The 19,073-nt window shown below is 41.7% G+C and overlaps 1 protein-coding gene across 3 annotated transcripts; it reads right to left on the minus strand.

Annotated features, from left to right (window-relative positions):
* Positions 1 to 72: 72 nt before the first annotated feature.
* Positions 73 to 14,188, minus strand: LOC117261103 (SLAIN motif-containing protein-like). 3 transcript variants are annotated; one of them, XM_033633340.2, is made up of 9 exons: positions 13,905 to 14,188; positions 12,700 to 13,370; positions 8,791 to 8,939; positions 7,293 to 7,415; positions 3,797 to 3,937; positions 3,290 to 3,619; positions 3,003 to 3,143; positions 1,193 to 1,478; positions 73 to 1,096 (listed from the first exon to the last, which is right to left on the minus strand). In XM_033633340.2, exons 2-9 carry the CDS (start codon positions 13,359 to 13,361, stop codon positions 1,042 to 1,044), a joined length of 1,887 nt encoding a protein of 628 aa, XP_033489231.1. In that variant the 5' UTR covers positions 13,362 to 13,370; positions 13,905 to 14,188; the 3' UTR covers positions 73 to 1,041. The 3 variants fall into 3 exon arrangements, with proteins under 3 accessions (XP_033489231.1, XP_033489230.1, XP_033489232.1); XM_033633339.2 differs by having other exon boundaries at positions 3,003 to 3,146; positions 13,905 to 14,186; XM_033633341.2 differs by having other exon boundaries at positions 3,003 to 3,146; positions 8,803 to 8,939; positions 13,905 to 14,185.
* Between the last annotated feature and the right edge of the window lie 4,885 nt (positions 14,189 to 19,073).

Here is a 19,073-nt window from a genome sequence, read left to right on the forward strand (position 1 = left end):
CCTGTGATGCAAACAGACACTTGAATTATATATATATATATTAAAAAAAAAATAACAAAAGAAATGCTTCAATTGTAGTTTCAGTTTCAGGGTAGACTTTATTTTTCATTTTCATTACAGCTCCTAACTGTCAGAGGCACTCTGCAGGAGGGTGCATAGCTGTCTAAGGCACAAGGCCTTCGTGCATAAACATTGTCTTTTTTACAGTGGTATCCAAAAGCACACTTAAAACCATCTTTTAGATATGCAGTAAAAACGCCTGCAAAATGCAGTACCGTTACAGTACCTTAATGAATCAAGATTCTTCCGGAATTAAAAAGAGTGTTGCAGCTGAAATGCACCTTGGCACAAACCATATTTTTCTGTTTTTGTATTATTTATAAGGGCAGTGTGGTTTACAGGAGTTGCATTGCTGTGTAAGCAAAGAGCAAAACACAAATACAACACAAATCTAAAGATAATCTTACAATGAACCAATCAAACATTCATAAATTCACACAGATCATTATGGGAAAACATGGAAGATTTGTCATATTGCAGTTACACGCTGATGAGGGAGAAAAAAAACAAAACAAAACCCAGCATGCAACACTCAGCACCTTCATCTAGTAGGAAGTCACATAGAAAATGAACAAACCACCATTATATTCATTTAAATTGTCTTCATATCAATTACATCAACAGAACAGTAATACGACCCTTAATATTCCAGCAGTTTCTCACAATTACCATAGAAAAATAAGTAAAATTGACACAAACAAGTCTTCTGGAAGCTCAGAGTTGGTCCATATCACAAGTGGAGTGTTCATGTGTGCCTTCTTGTCTATTTGTGTGGGTTGACAATGTTTCATGCGAGGGGAAAGAGATGAGTCTTGACTACGAATCCAGTGCAGCCCAGCGCTCCAGTCTGAAATGGGGGGGACCAAGAGGTTGTACGACACACGTGCGGACACAGTGGCTGTGTTCTTTGTACTATGAGAGGCGACGGGGAGAGGTCGGGTGAGGGTTGCAGCAGTAAACATCCTTCATCACCAGTCAGACTCAGTAACAGCCATCCTTCCAGGATTCATCTGACATTTTAGTCATGCCCAAAGACCTGACGATAAAACAGAAAGTTAGTCTTCATTCACACAAGATCTCATTTTTTGTTTTTAAATTCCTCAATTTATAACTGCTTTTCATTGACACTCACCTCCTGGGGGGCTGTGAAAGTTTCCCCCTGGTAGATGCCTGTCCTCGGCCCATAGCACCCCTCCCTGCACCGGTGGAGGCTCTTCCAGGTATGTAGCCTCCGCCGTTGGCAGAGCCTGGGGACTGGACCCTGCGGACCCCTCCTGCAGGTGGTCCTTGGACAACAGGCAGACCTCTGGACGGCTGACGACCAGGTGCCATGGTGCCCACAGGAGTGACAGCTTTAACTGGAGTCCGCAGCGAGAGAGGCGACTGGCCATTGCTACGCAGCCGACTGCAAGCCATACCTTGAGTGGAGGAAAGGCACAGAGGCAGAACAGAATCTCAGCCTGCTATTTCATCCAGATGGAAGTTGGGAAATCAAATCAATATTACAAAGGATAAATATGCTGTAATTGAAATTCAAACCCCATTCATGGCATGTAGGAGTTGTAGGAAAGCCTGGGGGGGGGAGTACTGGAGTTTGGGGGAAAGTAGTGGAATAATCACAGAGCAGGTGAGTAAATGGAGGGTTACCTGGACATTACTCAAAGTATGTCAGGCAAGGTGAGTGTCCAGAGAAGGAATAGGGTGTAGGTAGAAGTGTGACCCATATATAATATTAGTTTGTGATAGGTAATGACTTGTTAGGGGTTTGAGTATCAAGGTTAGATCAATACATCCATTTGGATGTATTAGACCGATATTCGATTTGTGGCGGGATAATATCAGTTTGTCACCTCCTTCAAAGACATACAAGCTGAATTTTTCCCAATATTTATTTTTGTTTATGGATTTATTACATGTAAAAAACACAAGAGCTGAGCAAGTTTGCATTTGTTTGTATATGTATTTAATATTGTTGCATTGTTTTGTTTTTCCTTTTGTTTGTTACTGGATGAGATTTGTTTGTAAAAAGTAGAAAGTGCACATAAATGCGATCTGTTGGTCCACATGACAGTTTTTCGTTGACAGTAGCTTTCAGAGCACTTTTAATTTTTTGTACATCTACATTTATTCAAACAATATTTGAATATATCTTTGAATACATATACATTCAAACATCAGCAAAATAGTGCCCATTGAAAGGCTCAGTTAACAACTAATCCCTCTCAGTCATATCTTATGACCCACAAAAACTCAGTGGCTGTGAACGTTTCTGCAGAGACTCTTACCTCTGGCCTTTATTTCCTTTTTTGTTAATTATTTACTGTGTTTAGGATGTTTATGGACATGAACCCCCACAGCGCTCACGTGAGGTCGGGGTTTTAGAAAAAGGTAGCGACCAGGTGCAAGGCCATATGCAGCACGGATCCAAAGGACACTGTGCTGGAAAAACACAAATATAGTGAGGCAAAACTGGTTTTTACTTTCGCTTTCGCTGGCATGCGTGTTTACGAACAGCAACCGACAATCCTGCACAGTATACCTTTAAGCTCTACCAAGCATGTTGACTAGATGTCCTTCTTCATAAAGCATTTGGAAAAAGGCCAATTTTTTGAGAACTTCGAAACCTACATTACATCCGTTTGTTTGCTCGCAGTGTTCTTTGTCTTCACTGCTTTTTTTTCGGCAAATTACTACCATCTGCAGATCAGTGAATAACCCATAATGATAATAACATATGTGTGTCCTTGTACTAGACATAAGTGAAATAAGAATCTACTAAAAAAATATATATCTTCCCGAATATCAATCAAACCCTGCCCGTGGTCATGCAGAGGTTCGAGAAGGTAAGGTGGGAGGATATAAGTGACACTATGATGCAAGGAAAATGCAGGTGCTATTATATTAGAGGAGTGGTATTGAGCAGGTGAAGAGGGGAGGGTTACCTGTGGAGGGGGAGTGAGTCAGGTGGGACATGCGGTTGCCAGAGCTCTGGAGGTTAGCCTCCATGCTGCGGCTGTTTCTGACTGCTTCCAGGGAACGTAGGCTGGTGCGGGGGGCCAGATTAGGCATGCTGTGCCTCAACTCTTCTGGAACCACACATACATTACACATTTAATAACAACAGCATGTGTAGCATCACAGCTTTGGTACAAAAGGAATCTCTGTGACGATCACACAGATCTTCTTGACCTAGGGTATAAATGCTGAGTTATTACTGGTTTCAGCCTACCCTCACTCTTGGCAAACTTCAGCAGCTCTGCACTGGGGCCCTGGAGAGACCGTCTGGGCGTTCTTGTGCGTGGGGCCCCGAGTCGGCTGCTGTATTCCTGACCGTGGTTGGAGGTGGAGGGGGACAGGCACCGGGGCGAGCCTAAGGGCGAGGGCGTGAAGCGATGTCGTCGCTGGGGCATTGAGCAGAACTCATCCTCTTCGTCCTCCAGGCTGTATCTGTCAAATTCCTGATCGCTGTAGGTGCAGCCCCGGCGCAGGGACTGCAGAGAGGCTGTGGAGCTGCGGCGTGATGCAGATGCGGAGCTGGAGGCATAATCCTGCCTCAGACCTGACAACAAAATTATAAAGTTAGAAAGGAAAGTGTGTATACAGAGAGCCATGCAGATACACTCACATGCACATACAGACGCATCTTCTGCTTTCATAAACAAAGTTCACCTCTTCAGAATTTGGAAACACAATGATGTGATGTCCAGCGCACTATGTGCACAACACCTCTACTCACTCTCTTCCTGGAGGCGAGCCATGATCTGGACATCGGTGAGATCCTGCAGCTTGTAGCCCATGGAGATGGAGTCATCTGATGTGCTGAGCTCACTGTCTATGGAGGACTGTGAGCTCAGGGCTGAGTGCATGCTTGTGACACCTGTAAAAACACAGCGGGATACCTGTCACAACAAGCTGCATCTCACACGTAAATGGTTACAACATTAATCACCGTTGTTTGCACTAATGTTGGGAAGAATTAAATTCTCAGTGAAAAGCAGATACTGAAATAATGACCGCATGAGTTGTTTCAACAAATTAAGGCCAGGGAAACAAATGGGAATTTTTTAAACCAGGACCTGTATTGTAAAGGCTACAGGGCTCTCCAGACAGAAGGGAACAATGGCAATGCACCCCAATAATCATACTATTTCAGTGTGATATTTTCAAAAACAAAACTTTTGCACAGACATTCCCTACATATAAAAAGTTACATGTTTTGCCTGACTCTGCACAGCCACAGGACAATCATATCACGGGATGATAACTAGCTTTCAAACCAAGACTGCCTCACAGAGAAAGAACCCAAAAGACAAATTTTATCTGACGCTTAAGAAAGGTGTGTTCTTGATTAATGGCCCCTTTCACACCATAAAGTGAGTATGATAAATGTTACACCAAAAGCTATGTGGTAACTGAATTTATCAAAAAAGATTTGATGCCAGCAGGATCTGCCAGACTCTCTCAGTAGATGACAGGGACTGATTGATCAGGTTCATACAATTGTACTAACACCTCCAGGTAATTAAGGAGAGCAGTATATCAAAGTGTTGATGAAAAAAGTTGAAGTTTTTTTAAAATGGGAAAATAATGGAGAAAAGCAGCTCAATCTGTCACAATCAGCTAAAGGTGTCGAAGTATAACTCACCCCGCCTTGGCTAATACTAAGGTTGGATACCTCTCACATATAACACGACACCGGTACCTTTATTCAGAGCTTTATTTTCTCTTTAATAACACCAATTTAATTTCCGAACAAGCTGCAGGAGTGATGATGTAGACTAAAAAGAAATTCTGCTTTTCTGCTCTTTTCTCATCACACGTAGAGCTAATGTTCTGTCTCTGTCTGCTTGTGAATGACTGTGTGTGCGTCTGCTCATCTAGCAGTGATACTAGGCTATTACTAAAATAATATAGAAAAGAAAATAGACCAGACACCAAAATTATTGTGGCAGATCAGTGCTGCAAGAAATTTTAGGTTTGCTGGGAAGCCGACAGAGCTGCCGCAGAGCTACGCGACATTCTCACCCAGACTCATTTGGTCAGTACCCTCAAAATTATCGATTTCAGCATCCAACCCTTCCCACTGCCTGTACCGGGACAAATTTAGATTTAGGTTTTATATTCACGAGACAGACCTGACAGATCTATTCAAGAATTTAAGGTGTGAATGTAGACAAATCTGTGTTTGACAATCACATTTGGATTGTCTCTCGACCCCGACTTCACTTGTCCAGCCGTGTTAATCTAGAGGTGACTGTCTGCTGATGATGCCCAGAAAAGCTGTATGCAAAGTTCCCCTGCTAGGCGTGTCTGTCTGACACAGGCCTTACTCTGACACCGAGACAAATGGGAAAGGACATCATCATCCAAGGGGCATTTGGTTATGTAAAAAGTCTGGGATTAGATAGGATCACCACCCACAAGCCAAGCATTTACAAGTTCATGCAAAGATGTGTTATTTACAGGGTATTCATAACAACATCAGCATTTTGTTGGTCTGTGCACGGTGAAGTGTCAGATACTGTAAGACGAGAATGCAAAGTAACTGTAACAGTCACCACAAAGTCAAGATCACCAGCATTATACATTTCACACAAGTTAGCATTGCTCAAACACCTCCAACATGTTTGTATCCCCTTAAGTGCAAACTACGTACTTCATGTAATCAGTGCCCACCTTCCAAAGTGTTACAGGTGTGTTTTCCTATCTGCCAGGCGCACACTGTTTTCCATTCATTTCAATACAACAGCTCAGAAGAAGCTAACATGCTTGATAATGACAATTAATCACAGAGAAGATTATGTTTGTTTATATTTTGAATAACAATCACATAATGATAATAATGTGGTCACTGTGATGTAACTGAAAGAGAGGATGGGATGGAAAAGATCTTTGTGATGCAATCATGTATTAGGCGGACTTTGGGCTAGCTGTAGAGCTGCAATGATTATTCAATTACATGGTCAGTCAATTAAAAGAAAAATTATCAGTATTTTGTTCATTGTAATAATTTTAGTCATTTTCTTAAGCAAAAAAGTCAAATATTTGCTGGTTTCGTGCTTCTTAAATGTGAGAATATGATGATTTTCTTTGTCATATATGACAATAAATGGAATAGCTTTGGATATTTTGACAACTGGTCAAGTAAACCATACCATTTAAAGGCGTCACCGTGGGCTCCACGAAATTATGCTGCGATTCATTTACCTCGAAGTCTGAAGTCGCAGTTTGGAATGGTGTCACACCCAAGTTGGAAAACCAAGGTGTTGTCAAGCCAGGTTAGCCCTTGTTAGCAATACCAGTAGGTAACGACACCTTGCCCTGTATTTTGTGCGTACAAACACCAGAGCAACATCTCCACAAATAGAGGTTGGACAACACTGTGTATGCGACTGTTTTAATGGGACACAAATAGGACACAAGTGCAAATAAACACTGCAGTTTTCACTACTGTTAATGTACGGAGCAGCCATATTGGATTTTTAGGTTGGCTTTGGTGAGGTTTCTCCAACTTTCCGAGTCGGAAATATGATTTTGGGGGCGTTCCAGTTGATGTTTTCAAATGTCCAACTTCCTATTGCTAATGGCACGCACCATTAGACATGGCATGTTTCACTATTGTCTGACATTTATTGACAAAATGATTCATCAGTTAAACAAGACCATAATTGGCAGATTAATTGATGATGAAAATAATTGTTGGTTGCAGCCCTAGTTGGCTGACTAACAGCACGAAACTTCAAAATACATGTTTGCCTTTTATGACGTCTGTATTCTCTATTTAGACAGGTAGTTCTGAATTCACTGCTGTTCAACAGAGAACAACTAAGTCTGTGATATTAGACCTTTTCACAATGACACCTTACGTAACGTTCAATGTGGTGGACTGTCTTTCTAAAAAAGTTTGACTTCTTTGTTAAATTTAATACAGTAATAAAATGAATAGTAAACAATGGTCGCCTGGTGGAAGTAGAAAATCAATCTGGAAAACTTGAGGCATGTTCTTATAAATGGTTAATAGTAATGTGCGGTATATGTGACACACAGTAAAACATGCAAAAATGCAAGAATAGTCTTTAAAAATTACCACTCAGATCCCGAGGGGACAGACTGTTGATGCATTAGTGCACACGCATATCAACTGACCTACATCCTTACAATAAGTGACGTCAATCCCCACTGATGTGTTGAGCAGAAAATGAGGAGCACGGTGTGTTAATGTCATGCCATACCTGAGCTGCCACAGGTTAGTAGGGATTTGTTAGTTGATTTGTGGTACCCAGGAGAGATCAGGCCTGAGCCTGCCGAGCCTGCCTCTGCTGATGGGCTACTGTACATGTTCCTCCATCGAGACGCTGCGAGGGAACAGGAGAGGAGGGATTAGACACTCTCAGAGAGGAATATACTCACTTTAAGGGCTGACATAAAGAAAATGTAAAATAATAATAATAATGATAATAATAAATCAATTTTATATAGCGCCTTTCAAGAAACCCAAGGTCGCTTCACAATTGCAAACAACCACAAAAATCACACAGACAACCACAAAATCACGACATGAACAAAGAGAAAACACAACTAGCTGGCGAAAACATTTGCTTTGTAGTGCATTCAAAAAATAAAACATGAACCTAAAAGATAAAGATATAGAAAGGAGGCTGTGATGCACAGAATTATGAGCTTGGGTAATCCAGTGTCTCCTGCATAAACAGAAAGAATATGACTAGTCTATGTGTGCAAAATGGCTCTGTGCTGTGGTGCCAAACACCTACGATAAGAGGCTGCAGATTTATATGTTGATCAGGAGGCTGCAGGGATTTAACGAACTGAAGGAGACGCTTTTCATGCAGTGTGAAGCTGCCGTGGAAAACAGATATTGTAAGCATTACTCGCATTAATTTATTGATAAATGCAGACTGATTTTATGGCGTCATGCTTTAACCACAGTGATAAACACAGTGTAGACAGTTTGATGGTCACGTGTAGGTGTAAATAATTTCACACAAGAGCTCTGAGAACAAACCGTCGCAATATTTGCGTACATACTGCAATTAATAAAAACAGTGTTCAGTTTTGACACCATCTATTTTCAAACTCATTCAAACTGTACTTTACTGCCAACCCTATCCTCTCTACACCAACAGGCACTTTCATGGCCCAGTGCTGCCGTTTTAAAAGGAGAGCTGACCCGGGGGGGAAGGTAATCCAACCTAGCCCATGACTTCATGTAGTCATTCAACCCTGGTGTGAATAGCTCTGTTGTTCAGGTTCTGCGGTGTGCAGGAAGCAGGAGCTGCGAGCGGGGTAAATAATACATGGGATCTGTTGGATCAGACACAAACTTCTGTCCACACGTACAGACGTACACACCATGTACACATTGACTGTGAGTGCTCGGGCTTTGTCATACGACTAAAACGCACATGCACAATTGAGGTGAGCAGTAAATAAGAGAGCAGCACATTCACGGAGGGAGGTAAGACTGTCTTCAAGTGCTGAATTACTGTACGTGCCTTAATCTTTATTTAGGCCAACCACCTCAAAGGCAGCAACATGTGACTCAAAGACCTTCAGATACAAAAATGTGTTTCTTATTTATAATGGAAGCTGTTGTTTCTTAGTGTTTGTGATGAACTGAAATACTGTTAATCTTGAGACTTACATACAGAATTATTAAAATACAGTTTGGTTCAAATATTTCAAAGGGTTTAATGCAAAAAATATATGTACGTGTTGGCATACTCTGGTCCAAGCGGCTGATCAGGGTCCGACAAGCAATCTCTGTCTCTGGGCTGCGGTGGTCAAGAGCCTGCCGACACCACTTCAACGGAGACTCTGGGCCTTGATCTGCTACTTGCTTTTTCGGAGACACGTACAACCTGTAGAAAAGAGGCAGTCAAGATGAAAACAAAGTATTATCAAGGGAAATTTGAGCAACGACATGAAGCAAAGAGGAGTGGGAGAATAGAGATGTGGAATAGAAGGCAGGGATGAGGCAGTTCAGGGCTGGAAAGTAAGCCTACATTAAATACACTTGTCAAAAGTGCCTGTAACTACCGAGCAAAAGATTTGAATAAAAACAAGCTGGAGATTAGTGTGAACTGCTGGGCTGTGAGATACGCACTTAATAGCGTTGAGCACGCCACGCACAGTAAGAATGTTTTTCACACTGTACTAAACAGGCGCGACTGAGCACAGGTAGAATTAACGCCCAACCACTGGATCATTTTCTGGCAACAGGACACTGTGAAGCAGCATCACATTAAACTGGGAGTGAGCAAATACTTGATCATCCAGCTCCAGCCTGGTTCTCAAACATGAGTGCTGAGATAAATACACATTCAACATCTGCCTAATGTGTCGAACTCAAGACTACATCCACAGTCAGGAGGACACATCTGAAATCACATTTCAAATTTAGTGTTATATCTAGAAACAGCTGTATATGACTTCCAATGGCAGAAGCTATCACATCTACGAACGAATGGCCAGCCATGGCAGTTTTTATACAGCCACATAATGTCAATATCTGAAAGCAACACTGGACTCGGTTTGTTTCCGGTGCCTCCTCTGAGATGTGTCCAGTGTTGCCCCAGTGGGAGCAAACAGCCATTAGTTCACCACAGGCTTTGAACCGGCGGTCACATGGGCCAATCCTTTGAGTTGGATACACAAAAGACCCGGACTGACTGGTTCTGGACCAATCAACTACAAATCATCTTCCCATTGGGCAAACACTAAAGGACTCATTTCCCAGTGGAATGAGCAACAATACAGAGAGCAATATTCAGGTCACACATCCTGCCAGAGAGCACAGCTCCTCTCTCAGTGTGTGTGCGGGGGGTGGGAGCTACTTCTATCACACACAATCCTTGCGTTTGATGTGGAATAATGACGCATGTTCTGCCTGCTTTTGATCCTGAGTTTTGGTCTCAGGTTGACACCTGGTTGTTGCCATTCATGCAAAATAGAGGTCAGCAAATGCAGTTTCATAAGCAAAACTGCTGAACCAAAAAACAACACAGAGCAGAATTGGTGTAACCCACTAAGCGCTACAATGATATTTAAGTAAATCTGAGCTAAGGAGAGCAGCATCTGTGTACTTCGATAATTATTTTAAAGGAAACATTTGGTAATGTTATAGCTATTTTAAAAACACATACTCTCCTTCATCACAGACTCAGGTTGGATAACTTCTGCCGACACACAAACATCCACTGCAAAAGAAGGTTTATTCTGCTTGAGTGTGTCAGTGTGAAGAGCATAAATTAGAAAGTCTGACGTTTAGGTCTGTGTGTGAACTGAACTCTTATAGGCTCAAGACACCATTTTGCTCAGCTTAAGAGTTTACCAAGAAATTATCCATAAGTAATAGAGTTGTACTGAATGTCAATTTTTACATTTAGGTTTCTATTGAGGTTTTCGAATGAAGCTTCAAAATCCCATTGACATGTTTTAGATATCATAGCCCTTAAAAAGTTGTTTTTTACTCATTTGAGTAAAGTGAATCATTGGGTTCAACGAGAAGTTCTTTTAAATCAAATCTACTTTCTTTAATAAATGTAATTTATTGTGCTGTTGGTTTGCTGCTAGGCCGCTCTGTTAATAAAGGTGTGTGACAGCAAATAGTTTTTTTTTCACCACAGTGTTGTTCTTTAAAGGCTGAACACCAACAAATATGGACTGATGCAGAATATTTCATTTGGTAGAAACATGTAATGAATTTCTGAATAAATAAATCTTAATTTTGACTTAACAACGCTCTGGTTATTGGAAATGTTTGGATCACATGCATCAGAAACAATCCTGCGCAGCCACCACTGGAATCTAATTCTGCAAATAGTATAATACTAATAATATTAGTGCAGTCTAATCTTAATCTGCAACCATGCAGAAATACTGGGTTTTAACAGAATGAGCAGACATGCAAAAAAATATTTTTAGCCAAGCAGCATTCGCATGTTGGTTTAGAATTTGAATGTCAATGTAATAAATACAGCTTTAAAGCTGGCCTTAAAAAATCCTCAAGGTAGATGACCACAATTTAAGGACAACAGTGACACTCACATGGCCATGTTGAATTGACCTGATGGGGTTGAAACATTGCCTGTCCAGTCTAATCAAGTCTGGGAAGTACTATTTACAGTGTACTGTGAATACTGTGCCCACTGGCAATCTATTTGTGCAGGTTTGAGCCTATGAATCAAAAACCCACAACAAGCGATCCTGCCGTTGCTCTCAGCGCCAGTGTTTTTGTCCGTGTTGTGCTCTGGTCACACAGGGGGGCCCTCAGATCACATGCTGTGCAATCCCACCCAAAGCAGTTTAGCCGTGTGGCAGCATCCAGCCCAGAGCAGATCAGATTATGTCGCCGTTAGGATTACTGGATGTTTTGGCTATGATAACCTCACAAAGCACATATGGTATGGCTAATGATGTGAAACTGAAAATAAGTTGTGAATGGTTTGGCTGTTAAGCTGCTCAAGTAGCCATCGGGAACACAATATGGTATCTGTTTTAGGCAATGCAGCGTGCACCGCATAAACAAACACGTCTAGACTAAACTCTGGCGTGAAATGAACATGGATTATCACTAATTAACCGTCTATTACTGGTTGTTTTGAGTAATTACATTCTGCCAGTTAAATTAGAGGAAATGAGCAAAGTTCATCCTGTCTAAAATACAAACTGGATTTTTCTGAGCTTCAGCCTGAGCTGCATTCAGGAATTAACTAATGCAAATATAGCTGAGTTGATCTTTAGTACATTGTATAACACAGCTTAGTGAATGCAGATTTGAAAAAAATCATTATTGAAACAACTGCTGAAACAGCTTCTGTCCTTGAAAGAGTTTATCAGAACACTTTGGCGTATGTAGCATTTTCATTCATGTTTAATTTAGATGGGCGCAAACAAAACTATGCTTTGTGCTCATCATAACCTGTCATACAGGTTGCACACGCCTGCTGTTTACCTTGGTCAGAGAGCTAGGAGTCAAGTTTAAAAGACAATAAACAGCCTCTCACTTTTGTGTTCATGTTAACTGTGTCCAAATGCATTCAATCCAGCTGGCTGCCCTTTCTTTTACCGCCTCGTTGTCCCTCCTTCTTCATCACTACACCTTATCATTTCCCTCTAATTACAGTTAAAAATCTGAGTTGATGATAAAAAATGCCACATATAACAAGACTCCTCTTGACTTTGTGGATGAGCAAAATAAAAATGCAGTTTCTGTCTTGGCAAAGCATTAAGTCTAATTTTAAATCCATAAAATCTAATGCTACAGTACAGCACACAGTCGCTTCCTGTGGGGGAGTAACACACTTTAAAATCAGAGATCAAAATAAAAACAGCACAAGTGACTCATCTGGCTGAAGGGGCTACTCTACCTATACACAGGCAAACACAACATGCGAACTCAAAGTGTAGCATCGCTGTGGCCTGTGCTGCCAGAACTCAACATCCCCTGAAGGCAACTTTTATGCACTCCGACATATTACTTGTTATCTCTCTCACATCTGCAAATGTCTGGTTGCAGCACATAAAATATAGGTTGAATAACTCGACATGTGGGATAAATGGATGCTATCAAAGCATAACTGAAAACCAGAGACAAGCAGTGCAGATAATAAAACATACCAACTGTCCTCGTCCTCTACTTCTGCACACTCATCCTCCAAATCTAGGACATCCACCTCATCCAGTGCAGTTTGGTCCACCCCTGAGTCGCTCTCTGCAAGTGTCTCTGAGTCATAACTTCCCTGAGAGGGGCTCTCTGGCGTCTGGGACTGTCCCGCTCCGTTGCTGCAAGTCAAGGTGAGAAAACCCCCACAAGGGCCCTGGTCCTCCTCTTCTACCTCCTCCTCTTCTTCATCCTCTTCCTCCAACCTGTTGGCCACGGGCAGAGGGGACATCTCTTCGCCGCTGCTGCTGTCCTGAGGGGGTGACAGCTCAAAGTCTGTGCTGCCCAGCTTGCCACTGTGCTCCAATCTGAGGTGGGAGATGTTCACCTCCTCACAAGTCAGCCTCTCGTTGATATTGTCAGCGGCTGTGAGGTTGCTGTTGCTGCTGGCTCCTCTGTGGATGATGGTCTTGCTGCCTCTGTTGCGCAGGGTCTCATTCTGGACCTCCAACCTACGGACAAGCTCCTGCAGCTTTCGGACCTCCTCCAGCTCCACCCCTGCCAGATCCTGACCCCCTTCTTCCTCCTCCTTGCACCCGGACTTGGAGCTCTCCATGAGGCCTGCGGGACTGCCATTGTCAGCCTGGGGGACCACGCTGGCACTGTCCGGGACCACCATGCTCCTGCTCTATTGGGAAGAAGAGTAATATCATAACTTACATGATGACAACACACAGCAGGGTACACATCAACGCACTAGCTCTACATGCAAGCCCACGTTATGTTGCTGACTACAACACAAGTGAATGGGCACTATCTTGCAGCAATACAACAGCAACTTAACACATGGTAACTAAAGCAAAACATATATTTGAGCAGTAAAAATAACCTCTAGCTACTTCAAACTCACAAAACCTGTGGTCGTAGTCACATAAAGTAGCTCTGGTAGCAATGGGCTGCTAGCACATTACCTAGCTAGGTTAACATCACTTGTATTTACATGACGCCGACCACTTTTTTCCCCGTCGTAACGTTGCTAACTCAGCAACTGCAATTACCGTTGCAATGAGCTCGCGACGACACGTTGATGTACACAATTACATCCACCTTTAAGCTACGAAACCACAGCAGTTTTAATGAAATACACCTATTCATACGTGTATTTTTGAGCACTCTAGTCAACGTTAGCTCGGCTAGCATGCTAACAGCAAAACAACCGTACCGGTGAGAGAGCCGTGTTGCCCCAGTTGTCCCAGCGAGCTGATGACTGAGCTTGCCCGCCACTCGGAGCTCAAACTCCTCTGTGCACCAGCGACCGCATGAATGAAGCCGCTAATTACAACCACCTCAAATGGTCCTCGGCGAAGGTAGTGATTGTCTTAACACCGGGATAAATATCACTGAGCTAGTCCATGTTTTGTTGATGCTAAAGGTTCACCGATAGCGTTCATCATATCGCTGACTGCTAACTAGCTTGTTGATGGACTTTAGTTAGCCCCAGTGAACAGACCTACAGCAGCGCTAGCCCCTCCCCCTTTGGGGTTTCTCTGTTATTTGGCGCCCCCAATAGGCCAGATGTGGTACTGCACCACCATCCCTTTGCAATCTTTATTGTGGCCATGGGGTGTCGCTCTTTACACAATAGTGTCACGCAGCTGTTTTAAAAGTTCCCCCTTGTGAACATTTAATTTACTGTCAAAAAAAGGCACGTCATATGACATTTAAACACAGATTACAGTATTGATATAACTGTAAGACAGAAATAAATAATAATGACAGACAAAAAAAGTGGTCATTCAGGAATTAAGGTGCACAAATATTTATAAACATATAGGGCCTTTCCAATTTTACAGCATTTTACATGTTTAGAGTATAGAATTATCTAGTTAGTTTTTTTTATTGACATTTGTCAATAAAATACATGGGGACATCCCAAACTCTGCTTTATTGTCCTCCAGTTGGACACCAACCTTTATATTTTCATATTTTAGAATCATAATATTTCTATCATTGTAAGTACAGCTGTATTTAAAGGAAGAAAGTCAATAACTATGTTATCTGCAATGACTGAAAATGGGGAATGGCTGTTATTCCTCATTCTTTAATAGATAGGCCTTGATACAGTATACAAAAAGAAAGAATTAGGGCCAAGGGTTTGGTGTCTCGAGGGAAAAAGTAGGTTTTTTTTTTAATCATTCAGATATTTTCATTGTTTTTTAGAACAACCAAGTAACAAGAAACATGGAGCATATACACTCTGAACACACAACATCCGGAAAAAAGAGTTGAAATGGAATTTTGCCATGCTTTTAGTATCACAATTACTATTTTATTGATGCCATTGTACTGGAATAGAGACAGAAGAGGTTGGCAAATAAAACTGAAAATAGATCCTAGATACAACTTAAGGTGACTTTTTTGAAACCCTGATTTTGCTTTCTTAGGGGACAACATGACAGCTCCAGCAACATAAGCAGTCACATACTCGGCTCTAGCTGTGTTTAGAGATCAGAGAGCTTCCACTATTTTTTCTACAAAGTTCAGTCTTTGAACCAATATATTCAGCCAATTTTGATTTACTAGTACTGGCACTAATTACTTAAAAATAAAACCTTGCAAACAAAACCAAACTTTTCATTCTAGGCTTTTCCAGGATCCCCCTCCCACCGGGGCCTTAGGTGATCACTCCCACTTTTGTCCACCCACTCTGACAACCCTGGTTATAACGCCAGGAAACACACTGAACAAACGCTGCAGAACATGTAGAGAAACGCATTTCCTCATTCCCATCCCGCTGAGCACAGAGCGTACTGTGTATGAGTAAGTGAGTGATTTACGCTCAGAGCACACAGCTGTTGGCGTTTAGAGCAGAGAGAAAATTAGCAGTTAAGTTTTCAGGTGGTGGTAAGTGTGGCGTGGAGGTTTCAGGTTGTCCATGAATAGATATTGCTGCTCCTAAAGACCCACATTACATCCCTGTGTCTTGTTTTTCAACTGCTGGGTCGAGTGAAGCTGATTAGAAATAACCACGGCCCTGGAGACAAAACAGGAAGTGGCGCCCACACAAGTTTTGCATAGAGGTGGACACATGGGGCCAGTGAAAGTCTTGTGGTGACACATGAAAAGTGAAAGCTGTAACTCAGTTTCAGGAACTCTGTTATGCTTTTGTAGTAGCCTCTGTACCCTAGCTGAAAACTATGTTGATATGAGTGTTAGGAAATGGCATACTGATATACTGGTTGTTAGAGCCTTGACACACCAAGCCAACAGCTGGCTGTTGGTGTTGGGGCATCACTGAGCATCTGTCGAGCTAGTTTTTGCAGTTTGTCCCGCACCATTGGCACTAACTTTTTTTGGGGTTCGATTCAGCACGTTAAATCGGTGTTTGCGTTGGTGGAGCCCATTGGTGAATGAAATCACTCTGACTTGCAGTTAAGCCTGGTGCACGAGAAGGGAAACAGAAGTGTAGGAAGCAAAGAAACAGCTAAAGCAAGAGGGCGTGAGATGGTACAAACTTGCTATATTAGGTACGATTTGTTTTAGGCATTGAGCTCTTTAGCAGAAACATTTCGGGGTGGTTTGTGCTACTGTTTGCTGGTGCATGGTAAAAATCCTTTGCTCTTTCAACATCGGGTTGTGTTGTTAATGTCCTAGCTGTCTTATCAGTCTTACCCACATTGTAAAGCCAGTTGAAAGTATCCCTTGAATTTTACCAGTTATCTGCTCTGCACAGACAAATACCAGTACAGTTAACTTGAGTCACAAAAAGTGTGTTATGTATCTGTGTGTTCATATATTAGGTGATAGGCTTGTGTCCTTTTCCTTAAAAAGTCAAATGTACAGCTTTCATTTGAAAGAGTACATTGATTTTGAGGAGCAAATCATTTACTGGAAACAAGCTTACTTTAGTTTAAAAACACCACCCGAGGCCTCCAATCATTTTTGAATATTTCTTGCGAGGGGAGGGCAGTGATTGTATCAGGGTGGTTGCACCACCACCCCTTAGCAATCACAGTACACCTATTACAATAAACTAGAGTACACCACTGCTGCAAATTCAAAACTGACAAATGATAAGTCCTTTCACAGTGCAGTTTGTGTATTGGTCATTTTGCAATAGTCGAATTTGTCTTCCTTGTCTTTGTGCTGTAGCGTAGGTGGAGAGACACTGGCAGGTTATTTTGTCTACTTTGTTGGGCAAAGAAAGGAAGTAGTGATGCTGCTAAAAGTACCTGTCTAACTTGTTTTGCACGAGACAATAATTGTGTGCATGTTATGGTGTTGATGCAAGGATAATGTCCGGACTAAAAACCGCAGGAAATATAAATAGAGGTGGGGCTGTTAAAAAGCAATGCCCTGCTGCAGCATAAATCACATATGGTTTTTCAGTTTGGCTCAAGATTGATTTTAAGGACACTGACTATGATCATAATCCATTTTCTTCCTCCTATCATGTAGTCGTCCTCATGTGCTCTTTCTCCTCTTGTGCTGCAATCTTTGGCTTATCATCAGACTGCACAGACACGCCTGATCCTCAAAGATCACTGTGAAAGAAAACAGCCTGCATGCCATCACTTGCAGATTCATGAAAGCTATCATTTATTTGAAAAGTAATTTAATTTTCATGATCTCCGACAGGCTACCTTAAAACAGAAGGGAAGTTGTGAATCTGCAAAAGTCTTACAGATTTTTCACGACTAAATTCCAACAAAAGACAATTAGATGGTTTGAAGGTCTTTGCATTCAAGTACCTGCACGTTGTTGTGTGAGCATGTTTCAACAGGCATGTTGTGGAAAAACACAGCCAGCGCTACAGGGTATGAGAAAACTCCATGTGATGCATTTCTCCTTCCTCAATGTGTTACTCATGAAGCACATTTATACAGCAAAGACACAAGATTCATGTGAGCACTTTGCTATACGTTAACATGCATTTTAAAAAAAGTAGCAAATGTGGCAGCCCTGCGTACGCAAACTAAAGTAAAACTCACTTTTCTAACCATATGTCATGTTGGCATTGTGGAATGTGTAACACATACAGCAGATCCACTCCCTTCTCTTTAACAGGCTTAGACCTGTTGTAACTTTAGGAGGAGGTTTTGACTGTGTGAATAGGATTCACTCAACCATTCAGAACTGAAGACAAACAGGCTATATGCAAATATGCATGTTCATGAGCAAAGATCAGTTTTATTTTTATAAGAGGAACCTGGACATTGCAACAGGCTTCGATTTGAGACCTTTCTCTACTCAGCCAAACATTATCAAGCAACAGGAGAGCTGACAACAATAAGCTGACTTTTGCTTGTGACAGTGAAGCACATTAAAATGGTTTAAAATCTAATACTACCCACTGTATTTTATTGCCTGTTGTACCTTTATGTACAGGTTTGTCTTCTTATTGTGAAGACTGGAGCATCATATTGTTCACTTGCACACTGAGTACTGTATGTGACATTAGAGTCAACCTTTACCCTTGTGACTCCTGATACTTAAAACCCTAAGTTAACACTTCACATTTATGCAAATGATTTAATCTCTTTTCTTATGTATTCATACTTCTGGCATAATGGAGAGCTGTATAAACAGCCATTCATTTTCTGTAACTGCTTATCCTGTTGGGGGATGTGGGGGGACTGGAGTCCATCCCAGCTGACACTGGGCGAGAGGCAGGGTACACCCTGGGGGCACTGCGAGATTATCAGTCATTCACGCTCACAATTAAGTCTTTTGTCTTTGGTTTGTGGGAGGAACCCAGAGAAAACCCAAGCTGACAACATGTAGGGACAACATGCAAACTCCCTAGGGTTCAAACCCCCCACCCTAGGATTGAACCAGGAACTCCCTTGCTGTGAGGTGACTATGCTAGCCACTGCATCACCGTCTCGCCCTTGTGATTTCTGACACTTAAAAACCCAAAGGTAAATCAATGCCACGCACTACTTCACAAATCATTTGTTTAAATGATTTAATCTCTTTTCTCATGCTCTTCAGTTTTATGTTGGAGTACAGTTTCATATTTCTGCCATAAGACTGATAATAATGGAGAGCTATACAAACCACTGGCACAGCTTAAATTTCAGGCCAGCCCTTGTACTCGTATTACCATTACTTCCTTTCTGATCGCATAAGCAGTAATGTAACACCTGGCCTGAGGTCTGGGGAGGACAAATGGGAAACATGTTGCAATAACTGAGCTTGAGAGTAGCTTTAAATGGAACTATTTTCATTTTTGTAGTTGAAAATTACTTAATCAGCTTACATTAGACACAACTTTGCCCTCATGAGATCTGTTCAAATATGCTTTAAAAAACAAGATGGTTTATAAGACGGTTTGACAAAACATACAAATGAAAAGCAAACTTTTGATACATCCATTTTTATTTAAAAA

Source organism: Epinephelus lanceolatus, chromosome 7 (assembly GCF_041903045.1).
Source record: "Epinephelus lanceolatus isolate andai-2023 chromosome 7, ASM4190304v1, whole genome shotgun sequence".
Lineage (NCBI taxonomy): Eukaryota > Metazoa > Chordata > Actinopteri > Perciformes > Serranidae > Epinephelus > Epinephelus lanceolatus.